Source organism: Amblyraja radiata, chromosome 6 (genome assembly GCF_010909765.2).
Source record: "Amblyraja radiata isolate CabotCenter1 chromosome 6, sAmbRad1.1.pri, whole genome shotgun sequence".
In the NCBI taxonomy this organism is placed as follows: Eukaryota; Metazoa; Chordata; class Chondrichthyes; order Rajiformes; family Rajidae; genus Amblyraja; species Amblyraja radiata.
Genome location: NC_045961.1, coordinates 16311305 through 16334558, shown reverse-complemented (window position 1 = coordinate 16334558; position 23254 = coordinate 16311305). Strand labels below are relative to the sequence as shown.

Sequence of the window (23254 nt, the reverse complement as noted above, 5' to 3'; positions counted from 1 at the left end):
GTGCTTGGATGTTGCAGGGGAAAGTACCTGGGGTGGGGGTGCTTTGGGTGGGTTGACCAGGGAGTTTCGGAGGGAACGGTCTCTGGAAATGAGAAAGGAGTGGAGATGGGAAGATGTGGCCAGTAGTGGGATTCCGTTAGTGGTGGCGAAAATGTTGGAGGATTATATGCTGTATGCGACGGCTGATGGGGTGGAAGGTGAGGACAAGGAGGACTCTGTCCTTGTTATGAATGGGGGGAGTGGTAGGAAGAGCGGAGCTGCGGGATATCAAGGAGAGCCTCATTTATAAAAGATGGGAACCCTCCCTTTCCTAAAGAATGACATCTCCGATGCCCTGGAATGGAACACCTCATCCTGTGCGCAGATGCGGCGTAGACGGAGGAATTGGGAGTAGGGGATAGAGCCTTTACAGGAAACGGGGTGGGAAGAAGTATAGTCAAGATAGCTCTGGGAGTCAGTAGGTTTGTAGTAGGTGTCGGTCAATAATCGGTTTCCTGTGATGGAGACGGCGAGATCTAGATGTCGGAGATGGTCCAAATGAATTTGAGTGCAGGATGGAAATTAGTGGTGAAGTTGATTAAGTCAGTGAGTGCTGCCTGGGTGCAGGAGGTCGCACAAATGTAGCGGAGGTAGAGTTTGGTGATGGGGCTAGTGTACGCCTGAAACGGGGATTGTTCAACGTCTACCATAGTGCACTTTGTCCTTCAGCTATTACATTTACATTTATCTGTGGGATTATTTGTTATCCACACTTGGAACGCAGCATTTTCCAAATTTTCAGAACGGGTGGCACAGCAGTAAAGTGGCTGGCTTTCGGCGCCGAACACCTGGATTCGGTCCCAAATACAGGTGCTGTTTATTTGGAGTTTTAACTTTCTCCCCGTGACTGCATGGGTTTCCTCCGAGATCTTTGGTTTCTTCCCACATTCCAAAGACGTACAAGTTTGTAGGTTAATTGGCTTGGTATATGTGTAAATTGTCCCTAGTGTGTGTGGGATTGCGTTAATGTGTGAGGGTTGGTATGGAATCAGTGGGTCGAAGGCTCTATTTCCACTTTGTATCTCTAAACTAAAAAATAATTATCTCAAACGCACTTTGCAAGAAAGAATTGTGTAATTGACTAGTGCAATATTTAATGAGCATTTTACCAGACACGTGCTGAACTTCAAGTGTACTACACATATGCATTCAAGAATCGGATAGAGCACTGGAAAGAGGGTGGGGAATATGGGGGGGGGTTGTAGGTCAGGCTCCTAAAATTCGAGGATCCAATGTCATGCCATTAGGGTGTAAGCTCCCCAAGCTGAAATCAATTGTCATACCGCTGGGTTGTAAGCTGTCCAAGTGAAATATCAGGTGCTGTTCATCCGATTTGCGTTTGACCTCATTCTGCCAATGGAGGAGGCTCAGGACAGAAAGGTCAGCGTAGGAAGGGGAATTTTCTAACTGGATCCCACCACATCTTCCCATCGCCACCCCTTTCTGCCTTCCACAGAGACTGTTCCCCCTTCACTCCCTGGTTAACTCGTTCCTTCCCACCCAAACCACTCGCTCCCCAATCCGTGCTGTGATGCAGCCCAATAATATGCTTGCTGTCGTACATCTGTAGAAATGTGTAGGAGTTGTTGGTGGCATGCTGAATTTCCTCAGTCTCCAAAGAAAGTAGAAGCATTGGTGTGCTGCCTCGGTTGTTAGATCATATTGTTGGTTTAAGACAGATGTTTGGTATTATTAACACCAAGGAACTTGACATTCTCAGCCATCAACATTTGGGGACCATAGATGTCGATTGGGGCATCACACTTCCTGAAGTCGGCACAGGGGCGGCCCAGTGGTGCAGCGGTAGAGTTGCTGCCTTACAGCACCAGAGACTCGCATTCGATGCTGACTACAGGAGCTGTTTGTAGGGAGTTTGTACATTGTCCCTTTGACCATGTGGGATTTCTCCATGTGCACCGGTTTCTTCCCACACTCCAAAAACGTACAGGCTTGTAGGTTAATTGGCAGCAGTAAAATTGTCCCCAGTGTGTAGGACAGTACAGGTGCACAACCTTTTATCCGAAGATCCAAATAACGAAAACCTCCGAATAGCGGCCATTTTTTCGGTCCTTGAAGAAAGGTCCTTGAAAACGTTCACCGAGGGCGGCCCGCAGAGGTGACAGCGGAACCTCCGGTCGGTCCTCGAAGAAAGGGGAACTAAATCCCCATTCATAAAAGAGAAGGTGAGGGTATATTGCGCGGGAGGGTTAATAATTGACAATATGCTGCTGCCTGCCCGCTGAGTTAAAAAGTTCCCACGGTAGACTCACGATACACAGTGTATCGTGAGTCTTGCGTGGGAACTTTTAAACTCAGCGGGGCAGGCAGCAGCAGATTGTCGCTCCCTTCAGTTTCACCCCACCTACACCCTTCTGCTTCCCGGCCATGTGTGTGACCCCTTCCCTCCTCTCTCCAGCTCCCCGCCCATTGCACCGGCGTGGGGGCTTTGCACTGTCTTCACATCGGCGATTGCAGCAGGACCGTGCCAGTCACCGGAGACGTCAGGACCAACGGGACACCGACCCCCAGGCCCACCGCAAGCACGGAGATCCCAGAGACCCACAGCCAGCAGCAGCCCAGCCCCGTTCCAACTCCAGAGGAAAACTGCAAACTGGCCGGAGATGTCAGGACCACCAGAAGCCGCTCCCCGAGCTGCGCCCCCTCATCGGGACACCGACCCCCAGGCCCACTGCAAGCACGGAGATCCCAGAGACCCACAGCCAACAGCAGCCCAGCCCAGCCCCGCTGATGACGGGGCGCAGCTCGGGGCGTCGTATGGGCCCATCGGGGAGCGGGTTCCTGTTGGTCCTGACGTCTCCGGCCACCTGCCATCCTCCGGGAACTGTACCGCCCTTGCAGGAGAGTGGGGTTGTTTGCAGTTGCAGAGGGAGGGGGCAAGGGCGGTACAGTTCCCAGTCTCAGCTCCTGTCCAGGGGGGTGGCCGGAGACGGGACACCGACCCCCAGGCCCACTGCAAGCACGGAGATCCCAGAGACCCACAGCCAGCAGCAACTCCAGCCCAGCCCCGCTCCAACTCCAGAGGAACACGTAGGGGCAGAAGCTGATAGTGTGCAAGGTACGTCTTGTTCTTGGGGTGGCGGATGAGGGGGCGCAGCTCGGGCTGTGGGCAAACTGCCACTTGTCGCCGTAGCGGCCCATCGGGGAGCGGATTCCTCTGGAGTTGGAGGGGGAGGGGGGTATTGTGCTATTTGATCGCCCCCCTGCTATCCCAGGGACAGGGAGACACAGCGGCTTTTTAGACTGGTGGGCAATCACAATCAAAGTTCTGCCCACACCTCTCCCACACTGCATTTCATACAAACATTTATTCTGCAAGAAAAAACTACATTGAAGACTCAAACTCACGACCGAGTTTACTGCCGGGATCAAGGCGCAAACTCGCGACCTTGCGGATATGAGCCGAGCACTCTACCACTGAGCCAGCCTTTAAAATCTACGCAAAAAAATTTCCATTCCGAAGACCGACAAATTCTGAATTACGAAAAGTGTCTGGTCCCAAGGCTTTCGGATAAAAGGTTGTGCACCTGTATTAATATACACACAGGGTGATCACTGATTGGCGCGGGCTCGGTGGACTGAAGGACCCGTTTCTGAAGTCTAAAGTCGATAACTTGCTCCTTCATCTTGCTGACATTGGGGGAGCGGTTGTTGTCCTGACACCAAGTTACTAAATTATCTATTTCCTTCCTGTACTCTGGCTTGGCATTGTTTGTAATCTGCCCCATCATAGTTTCATCTGCAAGTTTGTAGATTGCATTGGCACCAAGTGTGGTGGCACATTTGTCGGTTATAAGAAGTATGGTTGGGGACCAAAATCACTTTCTCGTGGGGTTACGTAATTGAGAGTTATTGTGGCGGAGGTGTTGTCACCTATTCTTGCAGTAGAAAATGAGATTAAAGAAAGTCCCAGGGGTTTTCAACTCTACATTTAAAAACAAGATTACCAGGGAAAAGGTGGACTGCTTTAGGGTAAAGGAGGAAATTTGTGCCTGAAATCACTACACCTTTCGTACCTCATGGTGAGGTACTAAACGAATACTTTGCATCTGGTTTCACCTAGAAGGAGGAAATTAAGGTAGATAAGACAAGTGAGATAAGTCTAGAGAAAACAACTAATATGTTAACACATCTTGAGATTAAGGAGGAGATGGTGTTGGGGATCTCAAAGAGCATTATGGTGGCTAAATCCCCAGGACTTGATGGAATTTATCCCAGGTAATTGAAAGAGGCACGATAGTTGTGGGAGACTTGGTGAAGATCTTTGCACCTTCTCTATCCATATGCTAGATCCTGGAGGACTGGAGTGTAGGAAGGGAAGTAGAGGAAATCCAGGGAATTCTAGACCGGTGAGTGTCACGATAGTGTTTGGAATGCTTTCGGAGAGGATTCTTCAGGATAGGATTAACTGCCATTTGGAAGAGAATGAGTTAGTTTCATGGCTATGTATGCATCTGATTGTGTCTTATTAATTTGATCGGGTTTTCTGAGGAGGTGCTGAAGGTGATCGATGTGGGTAGAGTGGTGGATGTTGTCGACATTGATTTTGGTTTGGTATTTGATAAAGTCCCCCATGGTGGCTGATCCAGAAGATTAAGATGCATGGGATTAATAGTGACTTGGTTGCATAGATTCAGAACTGGTTTGCTGATAGGAGATAGAGGGGTTTAGTGGAAGTGAAGTATTTGGGCTGGAGGTCTGTGACCACTGGAATTCTGTAGGAATCTGTGTTCTGACCTCTCTCTATGTTTGTGATTATATATAAATGGCTTGGATGAAAATGTAGACTGTTTAAAGTTTGCAGTCCTCACTAAGGTAGACCGCCTTCCTCAGTCTGAGACCCCTTCAAATTATACAGTGGAATATGGATCAGCTACAGATTTGGATGGCGAAATGGTGGGTAGAAATAAATCTGAGCAGTGTAATGTGTTGCACTTTGGGAGGTCGTATGTACGGGGGAAGTGTACAATTAGTGACATAACCCTGAGCAGCTTTGATCTACGGAGGGAACTATCGGTATCATGGAGCTGCGGTAGGTTTGCTGCCTTACAGCGCCAGAGACCCGGGTTTGATATTGACTGCAGGTGTTGTTTGTACGTCCCTATGATCGCGTGGGTTTTCTTCAGGTGCTCTGGATTCCTCCACATTCCAAAGGTGTGCAGATTTGCAGGTAAATTGGCCTCTGAAAATATTTCCTAGTGTGCAGGATAGAACTAGTGTACTGGTTGGTGTGGATGGTGGGTCGAAGAGCCTGTATCTACCCTGTATCTCTAAAACTATGGATCCAAGTCCATAGCTCGCAGAAAGTGACAGCACAAGTTGATGGCGTAAAGAAGTCATGCGGCATGCTTACTTTCATAGGACTGCACATTTAGTATAAGAATTAGGAAGTCATGATGCAGCTTTATTGGATTTTGGCTTTGCCACATTTGGAGTATTGCGTACAGTTCTGATCGCACCATTAAAGGAAGGATGTGGAGGCTTTGGGAAGGGTGCACTCCCCAGGCCCTACCATTCAATATAAAGGTCCTTGCCCTGGCTTGACATCCCAAAATGCAACAACTCGTACGTAAGAATTTCTTCACTGCCAGTGGGGAATGGCCCTTAATCTAACTCTTAGCAATGGGTTGCCTTCAACTTGTGAACTACAGCAATTGAAAGTGGTGAGTCTTGCAGTGTGTAGGAAGGAGCTGCAGATGCTGGTTTAAACTGAAGATGGACACAAAATGCTGGAGTAGCTCAGTGGGACAGGCAGCATCTCTGCAGAGAAAGAATGGGTGACTTTTCGGGTCGAGACCCTTCTTCAGACGTTGCCAGGCGCCAGCTCTCGGATGCCTTCTCCTACTTATACTTGGACCATGACCCCACAGATCAGCACCAACCATAATATCTCGGGCCTTTTCTGATTTTATCACTTCCGACTGTCTTTAATAAAAAAGGAACAGACGGCGGCAACGTCTGAAGAAGGGTCTTGACACAAAATTTTGTGTTAGTCTTGCAGTCAGAATGTGTTGGCCGAACCATCTCCATATCTTGTTTATTAATTTAAAAATGACATGCAATGCTGTTTAGTGTGCTTCTTGTTCCTCCACGTCCTTTCTTTTAAAGCAGAATTATAATACTTAGTATTATAACCTAGTCTTAATGTATCATTTTGATGCTTTTACAGGAATAGAAGGAGGTATAAATGCTGAAGTTGAAAAACACCTTGAAATGGGGAAGAAACTTTTGGCTGCAGGACAGTTAGCAGACGCATTGTCTCATTTTCATGCTGCTGTAGGTAAGTGTGGGGGTAATGGTTTTTAAAACTGTTGCAGTATTACTCTTAGCAGTTCTAAAGAACAAATACATGTTTAATTATTGATGGAGATACCAGGAACAGCAGATGCTGGAATCTTGAGTAAAACACAAAGAGCTGAAAGAACTCAGTAGGTCAAACAGCATCTCTGGAAGGCATGGAAAGGAGATGATTCAGGACAGGACCCCCTTCAGACTGCAGAAACACAGTCTATTCATGCCCTCCTGAATTACTCAAGTGCCCCCACATTGATCCACCAGGTGGCGCTGTACGATGGCAGCCTCGCCAACGGTCTGTCTCATCCTTTTCTTTTTGTTGTTTTTAGTCTGTTGTTAAATGTATGTTTTAGTGTATCTTTAGTTTTGGATTATGTGGGGGAGGGGGGGACCTCTTTATCACTTTCCTTGACGGAGATGCGACTTTTTCTGTGTCGTATCTCCGTCCGCACTACGGCCTAACATCGTGGAGCTGACGGCCTCTTGCTGTGGATCGACTGTGGACTTAACATCGTGGAGCTTGCGGCCCCTTGGTTAGGGATCGACTTCGACCGCCCCGACTGCAGGAGAAATGGAGGGAAGAAGATAATATGTTATTGCCTTACATCGCAGTGTGCTGTGGTGGATGTTTATGTTAATTTTATGTATTTGCTTTTTTGGTATGACTATGGCAAACCAAATTCCTTATGTTTTTACATACTTGGCTAATAAATTAATCACAATTACAATTGTGGACATTTTATTATCACCGTGGTATTTATGGAAGAACATAGTTGAAATTTACTTAATTACTTACCGAACAAGGGAGAAACCAATTTACCAGCAGTCGGGTGACAGTCCTAAAGATCAACATTCTCCTTGTCCTTCTATTACCTATTTATGAAGCTAGATTGTTTTGGTACAAAAATTATTTTCAAAAGTCACTAACTCCGACCTTGCCCATATTAACATTGTATGGTGATACATTATAGCTCATTAAATGAAATATGTAATTACAAAATGTATATTGGACTTCTTTCCCTCCACTAAGTAAATGTAGGAAATTTGATTTGTATGATAATGGAAGCCAAAGCTTAAAAGTAATTGGAATACTGTGCACTAGCATGTTGAAGCTGAACAGGCTGTCATCCAAAATAGAGGCATAGTCTGACTGTGGAAACAGGCCCTTCGACCCAACTTGCCCGCACTGACCAACGTCCCAACTACACTAGTCCCACCTGCCTGCATTTGGCCCTTATCCCTCTAAACGTATCCTATCCATGTACCTGTCTAAATGTTTCTTAAACTGTGTGATAGTACCTCCCTCTTACCACCTTCAGAAGCTTGTTCCATATACACTCCACTGTGTATATTAAAAAACTAAAAAATAAACCCACAAAAATACCCCATTATGGTTCCTATTAAATCTATTTCCCCCTCACCTTAAACCTACAGTGGCTTGCAAAAGTTTTCATATCCCTTGAACTTTTCCACATTTTGTCACGTTACAACCACAAACGTAAATGTATTTTATTGGGATTTTATGTGATAGACCAACACAAAGTGGTGCATAATTGTGAAGTGGAACGAAAATGATACATGGTTTTCAAATTTTTTTACAAATAAAAAAACTGAAAAGTGTGGCGTGCAAAAGTATTCAGCCCCCCTGAGTCAATACTTTGTAGAACCACCTTTCGCTGCAATTACAGCTGCAAGTCATTTGGGGTATGTCTCTGCCAGCTTTGCACATCTAGAGACTGAGATTTTTGCCCATTCTTCATTGCAAAATAGCTCAAGCTCAGTCAGATTGGATGGAGAGCGTCTGTGAACAGCAATTTTCAAGTCTTGCCAAAGATTCTCAATTGGATTTAGGTCTGGACTTTGACTGGGCCATTCTAACACATGAATATGCTTTGATCTAAACCATTTCATTGTAGCTCTGGCTGTATGTTTAGGGTCGTTGTCCTGCTGGAAGGTGAACCTCCGCCCCAGTCTTAAGTCTTTTGCAGACCCTAACAGGTTTTCTTCCAAGATTGCCCTGTATTTGGCTCCATTCATCTTCCCATCAACTCTGACCAGCTTCCCTGTCCCTGCTGAAGAAAAGCATCCCCACAGCATGATGCTGCCACCACCATGTTTCACAGTGGGGATGGTGTGTTCAGGGTGATGTGCAGTGTTAGTTTTCCACCACACATAGCGTTTTGCATTTAGGCCAAAAACTTCAATTTTGGTCTCATCTGACCAGAGCACCTACCTCCACATGTTTGCTGTGTCCCCCACATGGCTTGTGGCAAACTGCAAACGGGACTTCTTATGGCTTTTTTTTCAACAATGGCTTTCTTCTTGCCACTCTTCCATAAAGGCTCGATTTGTGGAGTGCACGACTATTAGTTGTCCTGTGGACAGATTCTCCCACCTGAGCTGTGCATCTCTGCAGCTCCCCTAGAGTTACCATGGGCCTCTTGGCTGCTTCTCTGATCAATGCTCTCCTTGCCTGGCCTGTCAGTTTAGGTGGACGGCCATGTCTTGGTAGGTTTGCAGTTGTGCCATACTCTTTCCATTTTCGGATGATGGATTGAACAGTGCTCCGTGAGATGTTCAAAGCTTGGGATATTTTTTTTATAACCCAACCCTGCTTTAAACTTCTCCACAACTTTACCCCTGATCTGTCTGGTGTGTTCCTTGGGCTTCATGATGCTGTTTGTTCACTAATGTTCTTTAACAAACATCTGAGGCCTTCACTGAACAGCTATATTTATACTGAGATTATATTACACACAAGTGGACTCTATTTACTAATTAGGTGACTTCTGAAGGCAATTGGTTGCACTGAATTTTATTTAGGGGTATCGGAGTAAAGGGGGCTGAATACTTTTGCACGTCACACTTTTCAGTTTTTTATTTGTAAAAAAAATTGAAAACCATGTATCATTTTCCTTCCACTTCACAATTATGAGCCACTTTGTGTTGGTCTATCACATAAAATCCCAATAAAATACATTTACGTTTGTGGTTGTAACGTGACAAAATGTGGAAAAGTTCAAGGGGTATGATAACTTTTGCTAGCCACTGTATGTCCTCGTTCCCGATTTCCCCTACTCTGGGCAAGAACTTTTGTTTACCCAATCTGTTCTCCTCCAGATTTTGTGCACCTCTGGAAGATCATCCCTCATCTTTCTCCCCCCCCCCCCCCCTTCGTCTCCCCCTCCTTAAGTTAATATATAAAATCCCAGGACCAATCATGTCATAAATGGCTGATGAGAAAAAGGGTCATTAGCAAGCATGCAGGTGATGTGAAAATGATTGTCCAAGAAGCCAAAGAAGGTTGTCCAAGGATGTAGTGGGATATCAGCTGGAAAATTGGGTGGAGCAATTTGGAGTTGGAATTTAATCCACACAAATTTAATCCAAATGCATTCTTGGGGGGGGGGTGGGGGGGAATAGTAGGACTTTCTTCCACCTTCAACATCCATCATCAATCACCCTTTCATACTAGTTTTATGTTATCCTACTTTTGCGTCTACTTTCTCCACACGAATGGCAATTTACAGAGGCTGATTAATCTACAGACCCACCCATTTTTGGGTTGTGGGTGAAAACTAGAGCACCCAGAGGAAACCTATGCATTCACAGATTTAACGTGCAAACTCGACACAGACAACACCTGTGCTGGAGGAACTCAGCAGGTCAGGCAGCATCTGGTGAGGGAATAGACAGGCAATATTTTGGCACGGTGTATTTCAACGACAGATGTCTGAAGGAGGGTCCCAACCTAAATTGTGGCCTGTCCCTTCCCTCCCCAGATGTTGCCTGACCTGCTGAGTTCCTCCTGTGCTTAGTATTTTGCTCAAGATTCCGGTGTTTGCAGTTTCTTGTGTCTCCATTTGTCAACATTAAATTTAATTGCCCAATTTATCAGATTGCCCTGGGGTTTCCTCATTATTTACCATTTTTAAGTTCTTGTTCCCTGGTCGTGAATTAGGCTTGTGATTTTGTAGCCACTTTTAGTGTTGTTGGTACTGACAAAATTCACAGTAATTTTCAAATAATATAACATTTTGCACGTGTTACAATATTGAAGTCTGTTTTGTTCTGCTCAATGTCCATAATAGTGTTCCTTACTATTCTTAATATAATGAATAATACTGTAATATTCTGTATTTACAGATGGAGATCCTGATAACTATGTTGCCTATTACAGACGTGCCACAGTCTATCTAGCTATGGGCAAATCAAAGTCTGCTCTTCCAGACCTAAGTAAGGTCATTGAGCTGAAACCAGACTTCACATCTGTAAGTAACATTGTCTTCATGATGCTTGTATAGATTTGTTCTTTTTGGAGTTGAGTACCAAAGAGTGCTTGCATAGTATTTTGTTAATTGGAACATGTTTCACTTATTGGTATCTGAATTTTTTCAGGCAAGGTTACAGAGAGGAAATCTGCTACTAAAACAAGGGAAGTTAAATGAAGCTGCAGAAGACTTTAAGAAAGTGGTAAGTGGGAGTTTGGTACATTTTGGCTGTCTTTTGGGTCACCAATATTGTCGTTGATAATTTATTGAATCTATATATTCACTGCTTTTGTTTCAGTTTGAAATAATTTTTCAATGAAGAATTTTTATCTGTAGATAAAGACACATGGAATCCGAGGCAAGCTAGCTTGTTAGATTCAAATTTGAGTAAGAAAAAGCTGCAGATGCTGGTTTAAATCAAAGGTAGACACAATGCTGGAGTTACTCAGCAGGTGAAGCAGCATCTCTGTTAAACTAAGTTCTTTCAATCTAAAGTCAACTTGACTCAAACACTTGTTGCTGTTAAAATCAATTCTTTATTCAGCTGAGACTAGTCTCTTGAATCTTCCAACACAGAGCTGATGCTCTGGGGCGGGTCCAGAGAGGAGTAACTGATACAAACTCATGGCATTTATATAGGTATTGGACATTTCAGATACAGAGGGTATGACAAGCTAGTAACCAATCATCTGAGTCCTTCTGGTGATTTACAACATCAGTCACATGATCCCCCTTCCCTGGCCTCATTACAGCCTTCGTTTGCCTGTGCTTTATAACTGTTTTAGAATTATTTTATTTCAACACAGCAAAACCCCAGTAGGCTCTTATGAAAGACCACTCCTCAAAATACAAGATGCGTGTATATAACACAATGATCACACAAGTCATACACACTTTCTATACCAAGAGAAAATATATTTCTATAAATCTAAACAATTTCTATAAGTCTAAAGTGTACCTTTCTACTAAGACAATACATTTCATAATTGGTGTTACTATAATTTTACACATTTTGAAATACCATTACCTATGTCTTTAAAACATTAATTATATTAGTTTGCTGAATTACAGTTTCTAAGTTCAAAACGCACATTTCCATCTCCCATCCAAAGATACATGGGTCGTAAATCTGTCAATTTAGTTAATATAAGTTTGGTGCCTTTCCTGTTATCGGGAAGTAGGATTTCCAATTTCATGTACCAGGCAGAACACAAGAGACTACATCACAGACCATTACGTCAGAATTCCATCTGCTTCAACCTACTATAAACTACTCCCTCAATCTAATTATTTCTCAAAGCAACTATTCCTTCACTTACATCTTATTCCATATCACACTCATTATTATTTTACACAGCCGAAGCTAAGTGCAGTCTATCATCTCTCAGCCTTGAATTCTGTCTCAAACCTAGCATAACAAGCCATAACTCTTCACCTTTATGTCACATTCAGAGCTCAAAAATGTGCCATAGAGACAGAGCAGATGGCCTAAGAAGAGGTCCCTTATTCAGCTTCCCATTCTTCAACACAAAGCCATAACAAATACAATTTCCTCCAGTGCTATAATTGCCCCAAACAATAACCTAAGCTAAGCAGGTTCCGGTTCAGGCCTCCATGTTTTGATTCATCTTTGCCTGTGTGTATGTGTCTGTTTGCACTTTATTTCGGTTCAGGAAAACTTTAAACTTTTCTTTTGCAATTTACCTAGCTTATATAAAAGTCACTATCCAAGCAGTTCTATTTGTATAATATTTCCTCATCTCTGGAGAGAAGGAATTGGCGACGTTGCGGGTCGAGACCCTTGTTCAGTCTGAAGAAGGGTCTCGACCCAAAACGTCGCCCGTTCCTTCTCTCCAGAGATGCTGCCTCACCTGGTGAGATTCAAAATTGACTTGGAGGAAGAAGTCAAAGGGAAGTTGGGGGGAGGGGGTGCTGTTTTACTGATCGGAGGCCTGTGAACAGTTGTGTGCCACAGGGGTGAGTGCTGGGTTCCCTGCTGCCTATTATATGCATTAATGATTTGGTTGTTAGTTAAGTTAACATTGTCTCTGCAAAATTGCTAACAATCGGTGTCGAGGTCCTGCCCAGGTTTGACTTCCCAAAAAGCAACACACCGCACTTATCTCCATTACTGGACTTTAATGCAAATTAGTACGAGGTGTTGCTGTTTGGAAAGTCAAAACCAGGCAGGATCTTCACAGTCTCTATAACAAGGGACAGACTATCAACTAATGTTTCCTGCAAACTACACCTTCTCATGCAAAGATATATCTCTTAATTTCTCAGTCTCTGCTGCATCTGCTCCCAAGATGAAGCTTTCCATTCCAGAACACATTGAAGTCTCCAATTTTGGATAACTAAATAAACTCCTCCCCCTCTTCACAACTGGATACGCTTTACTTCCCTTATATCTTCATTAATAATATTAGCTACTCTCCGGTGCTCAGGAACCTCGCCTGCGGCTCGCGAAGAAGCAAAGAGCTTTGTGAAGGCCCCAGCAATCTCCTCTCTTGCCTCTCTCAATAACCTTTGATATAAACTGACCAGGTTTTGGGGATTTATTCTCCTTAATGCTCTTCAAGAGCCCCCAACACCATCACCTTCTTAATGTCAATCTGCCCTTGCATGTGTTAATATTCCCCACAGTAATCTTGCTGTCCTCCATGTCCTTTTTCATGGTGAAAACTGATGCTATGGCCTTGTTAAGTATTTTGCCTACATCCCCAGACTCCAATGACAAATTACTTGATCTTGAACAGTCCTTGGTTATTCTCTTGTTTTTAATATAGGTGTAGTAAACTTTGGGATTTTCTTTAACCTGACACACCAAAGCCAGCTTGTAACCCATTTTGGCCCATCTAATCGCCTCCTTTATATTCTTCAAATGCTCTCTCTGATTCCAACTTTTTAAATTTTGCAAAAGTTTCCTTTTTCTTTCTGGTATACGGATAGGATATGGATAAGATGGGTAAAGAGGGATATGGGCCAAGCACAAGCAGGTGGGTCTAGTGCAGATGGGGCATGTTGGGCTGAAGGGCCAATTTCCATGCTCTTTGGCCTGCAAGCTTGCATGGGTGGCAATGTGTGCAGATCCGTTTGACCCATCAAAGGAAGGATGTGGTGGCTTTGTAAAAGGTACATAGAAGGTTTACCAGAATGCTGCCTGCATTAAAGTGTATTAATTATTAGGAAATATTAGTTATGAGGAAAGCTTGGACAAACGCGAATTGTTTTCTCGAGTGCTGGAGCTAGAGGGGAGCATGATAAAACTATATAAGATTATGAGCGCCATAGATAGGATAGACAGTCGTGCATTTTTCCCAGGGTGGAAATATCAAAGACTATATTATCAAAGGTATAAGGTGGGAGGGGCAAAGTTTAAAGGAGATGTATGGGGTAATTTATTTTACACCGAGCGGTGGGTGCTTGTAACACACTGCCAGTAGTGGTGGTGGAGGCAGATTAAAATTTTGGGAGGCTTTTAATTAAGCACTTGAATATGCAGGGAATTAGGGACATGAGGCGATAAGCTTGACTTGACATCGTGTTCGGCACTGACATTGTGGGCCATACAGCTTGTTCCTGAGCTATGTTCTCTCTTCATTTGTTCGCAAGTAACCACTGTTTGATACATTTTATGAATACAGCTCCCTTATTCTAAATGATATGAGGAAAATTGATCAGAATGAACCTAAACCTTCTGAAAAAGCAAGAGGTGATCGAATTGTACAACATTCTATATGTGTATGAAGGGCTAGATGCTATGAGAACATTTCTCTGGCCATAAATTGTTCATCTGATGACTTTGTTTTGCTCTCAATAGATGCTGCCTGCCTGAGTATTCCCATCATTTTTATATTTTTGACTAGACCACTCACAAGAGCATTTTAATCCATAGCCCTATTAAAATAGGACATGCCCCTGATCTGTGCTGATATGGGACAATAAATCTGTTGAAAGCATTAACTTAAATGTGATGTTGCAACATATTGAGGAAGTAATTGGATACATGTGCTGAGTAATTATTTGAAACTTTTGCAGTTATTGAGTCCCCTGTTCTAACCCATTTGAAGAAGGCACACATCTATAGTTAACGAAGGCACAACTGATATGGTTGATCATTGAAGCAAATATTTGTTGAGCCAATATTTTCACCAAATGTGTTCTCATCACCTGCTTTTAATTTTGTTTTTTAAGACAAATGCTGCGTGTAACGTCATATTTCTTCAGGGACACTCAATTCCTGTTGAGTTCAGATTATTTTACTTATTTTGTCATCACAACCTTGCACCTGTATCCAAGTGTTAATGGGCTGCTTCTGGGGATTCCTCAGCACCTGCTTTCTGATTGCATTTTCTCCAGCATTTTTGTCTACCTTCGATATTCCCGCATCTGCAGTTCCTTCTTGAACATTCTGATTGCATTTGTTGATATTCTCTATTCAAAAGGTTCAAATTATGCCAGCTTGAAAGTGGCCGTCATTGATGGACCGGCATTTATTAACCGCAGCATTAGCGTCCTTTCTTTTTGTCCATGTAGAGATGTTACTCACAATCTGAAAACTTTGCAGTGAACTATTTCCAATTGCCATTCATTCATGAACCATGTACAATGATCTTCAGCAACAGTGTTTACTTGATTTAAACATCATTAAGTTATCTGCCTCAGAGGGCGGTGGAGGCAGGTTCTCTGGATGCTTTCAAGAGAGCCAGGTAGGGCTCTTAAAAATAGCGGAGTTGGGGGATATGGGGAGAAGGCAGGAACGGGGTACTGATTGGGGATGATCAGCCATGATCATATTGAATGGTGGTGCTGGCTCGAAGGGCCGAATGGCCTACTCCTGCACCTATTGTCTATTGTCTATCATGAAAATCATTTGCGAAGACGAATCAATTTTGCTGTGTTCATTATTTCCCAAATAAATCCACAAAATGCTGGAAATATTCAGAAGTTCAGCCACCAACCATGGTGTGAGGAGCTGTAAACATTTCGGGTCTGTTTTCAGATTTTTAGCATGTGCAATTATTTGTGTCAATATTTTGTAACCTGTTTTGAATTGATTTAGTAAATATATTTTTACCTGTTGCTTTTCTGTGATACTAGTCATAACAGATTGTTTATTTTTCAGATACTATCTAACCCCAGTGAGAAAGAGGCAAATGAAGCCAGGTCCCAATTAACGAAAGCCGATGAATTGCAAAGGATAATTACACAGGCACGGGCTGCCTTTGAGCAGCAGGAGTACACCGCTGCGAGTGAATTACTAGACATTCTTATTGAGGCAAGTCTTGGATGTAATTTTTCACAAGGCACAGTGGCAATGCTAAAGTGAAAAATCTCTCTCCCTCTTTTAAACAGTCCTACTGTAGAAAACTACAAGTACAGATGTGTTCATTTCCTTAATATAATTGACTGGTTACTGCTAACGTGGAAAAGCCATTTGCTTCTCAGTTTGAAATTGAAGAGGAAAGCTGTTTTCTGATTTGATTGCTGTCATCTACTGCTGCTGCTTGCTGCTGGCAGCAGTGCAGTTAAACCAAAGATCCTATAGCGGAGCAAGATAGACCACTTCTTCTAAATGCAATGGGCTGACGTGTAGTACGCAACAGAGCGGAACGTGGGTCTTTTTTTCCATCCATTTCAGTAACCCGACCCGACTCGCAGTGTAATCAATGTTGCGGGGGAACAGTTTGTGTTAATAAATTATAATTCTGAAAATGAGGAGAAGATTTTTACCAAATAACTTTTATTTTTACGAGGATGTTTCGGTAACTGGCTTCTGTCTCCGCACTAGTTATGTTTGCTCCCTATGGGATCGTTGGTGCGGTGACGGAAGCCGGTTACGGAAATGGGGCCGAAAATTACTCATGAATCTGCCCATGACCGCACTACGTCTTTTTCGTCGAGTGGACTATCTTGCTTGCTATAGGATCTTTGGTTAAACTGTGCATTGAACTGTTTTGCTTTCTCACTTCCTTACTGAATCTCAGAACTGCAGCAAGATATGTTCTTAATAGTCAGTATCCAATGCTGATACTCAAATGAACTAATATTTTCATTTAAAACATGAACATGCCCCAAATTGCTTCACATTTACATAATTAAATATAATTTGACACCGACTAGATCTAATAAATGAACCGTGAAATTGGCAAAGAGATCATGTTCAGGGTGGTAATATGTAACCTTGCCTAAAAGCAACCAAAGACATGGTTAAATGAAAGATTGGCAACTCGATATTCCAATGTGTAGCGGTTTCAGGTGTGGTGAGTCCTGTCAACTGACCTCAGCCACGTGAACGACAACAAACGGAGACCGCAGCAGCGCCGCAGCTTGGCGCCAACCCAGAGCATGCGCCCTTTTTAGGACTGGCACCTACGGATGTCGAACCGGAAGGCATCACCCTGCTGTAGACTTCTGCTGCCTCAAACGCAAGAAGAAGAGAAGGGTGTGATTGGACAGCATGGGGATGTAAATACAGAGGGCCTTTTGCAATGTTGATCAGGGAAGCCGTGGCTGTACTAATGAAGAATGTTTTGAGAACGCTCTTCAAATGAAGCAATATGCATAAACTAAAACAAGGTGCTGGACAATTCAATGGGTCAGGCAGCATCAGCGGAGGGAATGGACAGGTTTTTTTTTGGTCAAGACCCTTCAGACTAATTGTAGGGGGAGAAAGCTGGAAAAGAGGTGGAGGGGCGAGGCAAAGCCTGGCAAGTGATAGTTGGAGAAACAAGGAACTGTTTACAAAACAAGGCACGAAGTGCTGGAGTCACTCAGCGGGTCGTGCAGCATCTCTGGAGAACATGGGCAGGTGAACAGTCTGAAGAAGGGTCCCGACCAGAAATGTCATCTATCATGTTCTTCAGAGATGCTGCCTGACCCGCTAAGTTACTCCAGCACTTTGTGTCCTCTTCTCCAAGTGACAGATGGATACAGCTTGGGGGGGGGGGGGGGGGGGGGGGGGAGATGGAGGTGGGGTAAAAGAGGAGGGGAGTCGTTTTATTGACGAGGAGAACGTCGCAGCAGTCGTCCAGATGACATTACTACTGGTTCGTCCAGTGAGGCTCTGCGGGTGGAGCTCCGAAATATGGAGGGGCCCGTAAATGATCAATGGGTATTAGAAGAACAAATTTGCAGGGAAGGTTTTGGCAGCTGCAAGACTAATAGGGCTGTCATAGTACAGGATTTCAACTTTCCCTCTATAGACTGAGACTCCTGTGGAACCAAAGGCTTAGTTTGGGCTGGAATTTGTCAAATATGTTCAGGAAACCTACCTTGCATATTTTGCAGGGCCCCGCAAAGGAGACGGCAAAGCTTGACTTTGGAAATTGTGAAGGGCAAATGACTGAATTGTCGTTGGCCAGAATCTTTGGGGACCAGCTGCCCTTTACTCGCTTTAAAATGGGTATGGATAAGGACAGGGCGAGCCCACAACTTCAAGTTGTGATTGTGGGCAAGGCCAAATCACAAGACAGCAAGGCCTTACTCCGGGACGAGCTTAATGCATTATATGCACGCATCGAACACTGTACCTTCTCGGGCCCCCTTATTGCAATCTCAGTCATTGATATCAGAAGATCCTTCAGGAGGGTGAACCCTCGGACCTGAACCTGATGATGTACCTGGTTATGTTCTCAAAACATGCGCGGACCAACTGGCTGAAGTTTTTATGAACATCTTCAACCTCTCATTACTGAGGTCTGAAGTTCCCACCTGCCTTGAAAGGCCATCATTAATACTGGTGGCCAAGAAGAGTAACTTGACATGCCTCAATGGCGACTGACCAGTGGCACGAACATCTGGGGTGGTGAAGTGCCTTGAGAGATTGGTTCTGATTTATATCAATTCCTACGTCAGCAAGACCCTGGACCCACTACAATTTTCCTACCGCCACAATAGGTCAACAGGGGATGCAACCTCGCTGACTCTCCACTGGACCACTTGGACCAACAAAACACATCTGTTGTTCATAGAGTACAGCACTGCTTTCAACGCTGTCATCTCCTCCAAACTTGTTACCAAACTCGGGAAATTGGATCTCAGTGTATCCCTTTGCAACTAGATCCTTGACTTCCTCGTCAACAATACACGATTGGTACAAATTGGCAACAACACTTCCTTCTCGATAACAATCAGGCACAGGGGCACCACAAGGTTGTGTGCTCAGCCCCCTACTCTACTCGTTCTATTACCCTTGACTATAGTTGACACTGTTTCAACCCCATCTTTAAATTTGCTGACGACACCATCATCGCATGAATTACGGGTAATGAGTCTGAATATTTAATTAATTGGATTGGATTCAATTTATTGTCATTCTCTTCAATTAAGAGACGACGAAATGCTATTTTCCTTATACAAAAAACCCCACAAAAACACAGAACACAGTAGTCCACAACACAACATCCCCACAGCGGCACCAAAGTTCCCCACTGTGAGGGAAGGAACCAAAGTCCAGTCAACCTCCTCGCTGATGTTCCCCTATGTTCACCATTGGTCGGGGGCTCCCGAGCACCCCGTAGTCGCTACCACGGGCGGCCCGATGTTCAGGCCCTCTCGCCGGGAACGATGGAACCCCGACGTCAAAAGGGAGAACATCCTCGGCTGCCTGGACCTCTGAATCGGCCACCTTCCACCAGAGTCCGCGTCTCCCAATGTCCACAGGCCGCGCTGGGCGGAGATTCAACCCTGGCGGCCCTCGGTAAAGAGTCCCAGGACTCCGTGATGTTAAAGTCAGCGCTGCCCGCGTTGGGAGCTCCGTGAACCACAGCTCCACGAGGTCGATGCAGCAGGCCCAACTCTCCGGAGCTCCAAACGGCGATTCCAGGTGAGGCATCGCCCGCTCCGCGATGTATCCACACTGCGTTGTGGCTGCTGATGCTCTGGTCCGGTCCCTGGCAGGAAAGGCCGCGCCAATCCAGCTGGTAGGTTGCGAGGAGGTGGAGGAATATAGGGGAATGGTCTGATTTAATGGTGTCCCACAATAATCCTTGCTCTCAACATCAGTAAAACCAAGAAGCTGATTGTTGACTTTAGAAGAGGAAGGCTAATGATCCACGGATTGGTAGTGGAGAGAATCAATAACTTCAAATTCCTGGGCGTGCACATCTCTAAAGATCTTTCCAGGGCACAACTGATTGATGCAATCATTAAGAAAGCCCATCAATGTCTCTACTTATAAGATTAAGAAGATTCAGTATGTTGGTAACTCCACTCTTGAACATGCTATAGGTGAATGGTAGAGATCATATTGGCTGGTTGCATCACGGCCTAGTTCGGCAAATGGAACGCCCGGTAATGAAGGAGATTGCAAAACGTGGTGAATGTTGTCGGGTCCATCATGGGTACTGACCTCCATTGAAGGGATCTATAGGAAGTAACACCTCAAAAACCAGCATCATTAATAAGGACCCATACTACCAGGTTACGCTCTCATTTTACTCCTGCCATCGGGAAGAAGGTAATGCAGTCCGAAAACACTAATGTCCAGGTTCAGGAACAACAGACTATTGATCACTACACACACCAAATAAACTACAATTTGGTTACACTAGGGACTTTGGGCTTTGTTTTGCTTTACACGATAATGTTTGTATTTATTTCATTTGTTTATTTATATTAACTATTGAATACTGTGGTTGCAAACCTGTTGTACTACTGCAAGGAAGAAATTCATTGTTCCGTTTCAGTTTCTGACAATAAAACTCTAGAGTTGGATCGTTATGTTAGAGTTGTACAAGACATTGGTTAGGCCGTATTTAAAGTACAGTAATACCTCAATTAGCGCTCTAGGTATGTTACTAGAAAATGAACTGTTAAACTGAACATTGCAATGCAGGGTCATTATAACATAGCATAAATGGAGATGCGATCCTGAAATTATTTTTAACTCGCCAATTCCATTCATGGCTCCACTATAAAAAGAAGCGTGCAACAACTGGATTCCCTGACTGCAGCTTTAATTTCAAAAAGCCCCTCCAGAGAGGCTGCCTGATCTACTGTTACTCCAGTACTTTCTATTCTATGCCGGATTCCAGCATCTGCAGTTCCTTGTGTTTGGGGAATGCAGGACCACAGCCCAGAGTTGTGCTGGATCATAACCACTCTGCATGCAGCCATAAACCTAACTCGGGGGACGGTAAATCGCTAACGCAGTGAAGCATAAACCAGAACCCATCTAAATCTTGGTGGGTAAATGTACTGTTTGCACATGGCAGAAGCTCCTGGAGACCCGTAGGAACTGGCAAATCCTGCCCCTCGCACTCCCCTGTGTCACGTTCGTCTGGGAAAATCACCCATGCTCCACTGGTAGATGGCCCCTTCTAGCCGCGTAGAAGCCAGCAGATTCTACCCCTTGCACTCCTCCTGTCTCCTGGTGGCCGGGGAAAATCACCCATACTCACCTGGTAGAAGGAGCTCGCAACCCCACAGGCACAGCCACTGCGGTCCCGTTGCACACCTCCGCACGCCTGAAATTGTGTCTCTGCTGCAGAACACTTTCAAAAGCACCATCATGCTACTTATTAACCCCTGCGCATTCATTAAAGCCAAGGCTCGGACTGGAAAAACGAGGCTGCTACATGAAAGGGTGTGACAGTAAAGCAGTGCTATGCAGTGTAGCGTTAAGCGAGTTATACCACAACTGTTCCGTTTTGGCCATTCTGCTGTAGGAAGAACACCATTAAACTGGAAAGAGTGCAGAGAAGATTTATGAGGGTGTTGACAATACTAGAGTACTTGAGCTATAAGTAGAGATTTGATGGGCTCAGTCTTTATTCCTTGGAGACCTGGAGGCTGAGGGGTGATCTTATGGAAGTGTACAAAATTATGACGGGGAATAGATGGGGTGAGATTCTACCCAGGGTTGAGAAATCATGAACCAGAGGACATAGGTTTAGGAAAGAAGCATTTTTGAAATACCAGCAAGAGAGTGGAGTGAAGGCTCTGTTTTGATTAAAAAGAGGCTTTGTATCAAGTAAAGGTGGGCCATTTGAAAAGCAGGCATTTAGTTGGCTGAGTAACAGAAGCAGCAGCCATGTAAAAGGAGGGAAGGTTAGCAGGTGGCCATGTTGACAGAGGCTGTGTTGAGGTGAAATGCTGCGTTGAAGGATTGAGGCTTTGGCTCAAGAGGTTTGGTGCTGTGTTAAGGGAAAGTACAATGCTGAGGCTTTGTCTCGAGCGGCTTTGGCGAGAGCTGAAGAAAAGAGTATTAGCAAATTAAGGTACAGTCTGTTTTTATGGGTGACTCTTCCTATATATTTCTTGCAGTAGAGATGGCAGGTGGGATAGTGGAATGATCCTGCAGGATGTTGGCAGTCGGGGTGATTTCCAGTGCACCTGAGGACTCCACCTGCAGTAAGTACATTCAGCTGCAGCTTCTTAAAGACCATGCTAAGGAACTGGAGCTGCAGCTGGATCTGGGTGTCTTAGATGAGAGTTGCAGTGAGGTGGTCACACCTCTGGTAGATGGGTGACCACCAGGTTAGGGAGCAGGTAGAAAGTGCAGGACTCCCCTGGGGCCGTTCCCCTCGAGAATGCTCCTTTGCATACTGTTGTGAAGGAGAACTAGTCAGGGGAGAGGAGCAGCAGTGGTCTGCGGTGTGGTACCTGTTCTGAGGCACGTGGGGAAGAAAGAGGTCACTCAGAGCCGTAGTGATAAAAGACTCGTTAGTTAGGTGCACAGGCATGAGATTCTGTAGCAGCAAGAATGGTGTGCTGTCTCCCTCGTGCCAGGGTTCAGAATCTCCAAGCAGTTGCCTCACATTCTCTAGGGGGAGGGCAGGCTGCTGGACGTCATTGTACACATTAACATAAATGACAGGGTCAGAAAAGGGAAAAGGTCCTGTGAACATATGGAGTTACGCAGAAGATTAAAAAGCAGAACCCTGAGGATAGTAATCTCTGGATCACTCCTGGTGCCATGTGTTCGGGTAGAAACAGGCTCATGAATGCGTGGCCCAGGAATTAGTGCAGGGGCCAGGGATTCCGATTTTTAGACCATTGGACACAGTGCAGGAATAACTTAGCTGCTGGAGATTATGGATAGGTGGTATTTCAGGTCAGGAGCTGTCTTCAAACTCTGAGTGGAGTCCCAACCCGAAACGTCGCCTACCCGTGTGCCCCTGAAATGCTGCTTGACCCTCTGAGCTACTCCAGCACTTTGTATTCTTTTGTGTAAACCAACATCTGCAGTCCCTTGTTTCATCGTTTAGATCATTATGATCTCTTCTGGGGCACAGGTGACCTGTACACGAGGGCCGGGTTACATCTGAACTGGAGGTGGCCCAGTATCATTGCAGGAAGGTTCACACATGCTACTCTGGAGGGTTAAAACCGGAATAGTAGGTCAGAAATTGGAACGAGTGATGGGAAGATAGAGGTTGGTGCCAGTACATTTCATAGAAAAGAAATGCAGGGAGAGGTTGGAATATAATGATGCTGATGGGCTGAAGTGTGTTCACTTCAATGCAAAGGATTATAGTGGAGAAAGCAGATGAACTTAGAGTCTGGATTCATGCTTGAGACTGAAGTTATGGAAATGTGGTTGAGGGGGGTGCCATGACGGGCAGCTTAATGTTCCTGGATTTTGATGTTTCAGACGTGATTGAGATGGAGGATTTGTACGACTT

The 23254-nt window shown here is 44.7% G+C and overlaps 1 protein-coding gene across 3 annotated transcripts in view; it reads left to right on the top strand.

The window, feature by feature from the left end:
* dnajc3 (DnaJ heat shock protein family (Hsp40) member C3) overlaps positions 1–23254 on the top strand; it is a 76731-nt gene that overhangs the window by 10391 nt on the left and 43086 nt on the right. For all 3 annotated transcript variants that reach the window (XM_033022223.1, XM_033022222.1, XM_033022221.1), the window contains 4 exons: positions 6227–6337; positions 10498–10622; positions 10750–10824; positions 15751–15903. In XM_033022223.1, the coding sequence (XP_032878114.1) occupies positions 6227–6337; positions 10498–10622; positions 10750–10824; positions 15751–15903 (464 nt within the window). The remainder of the gene's footprint in view (positions 1–6226; positions 6338–10497; positions 10623–10749; positions 10825–15750; positions 15904–23254) is intronic.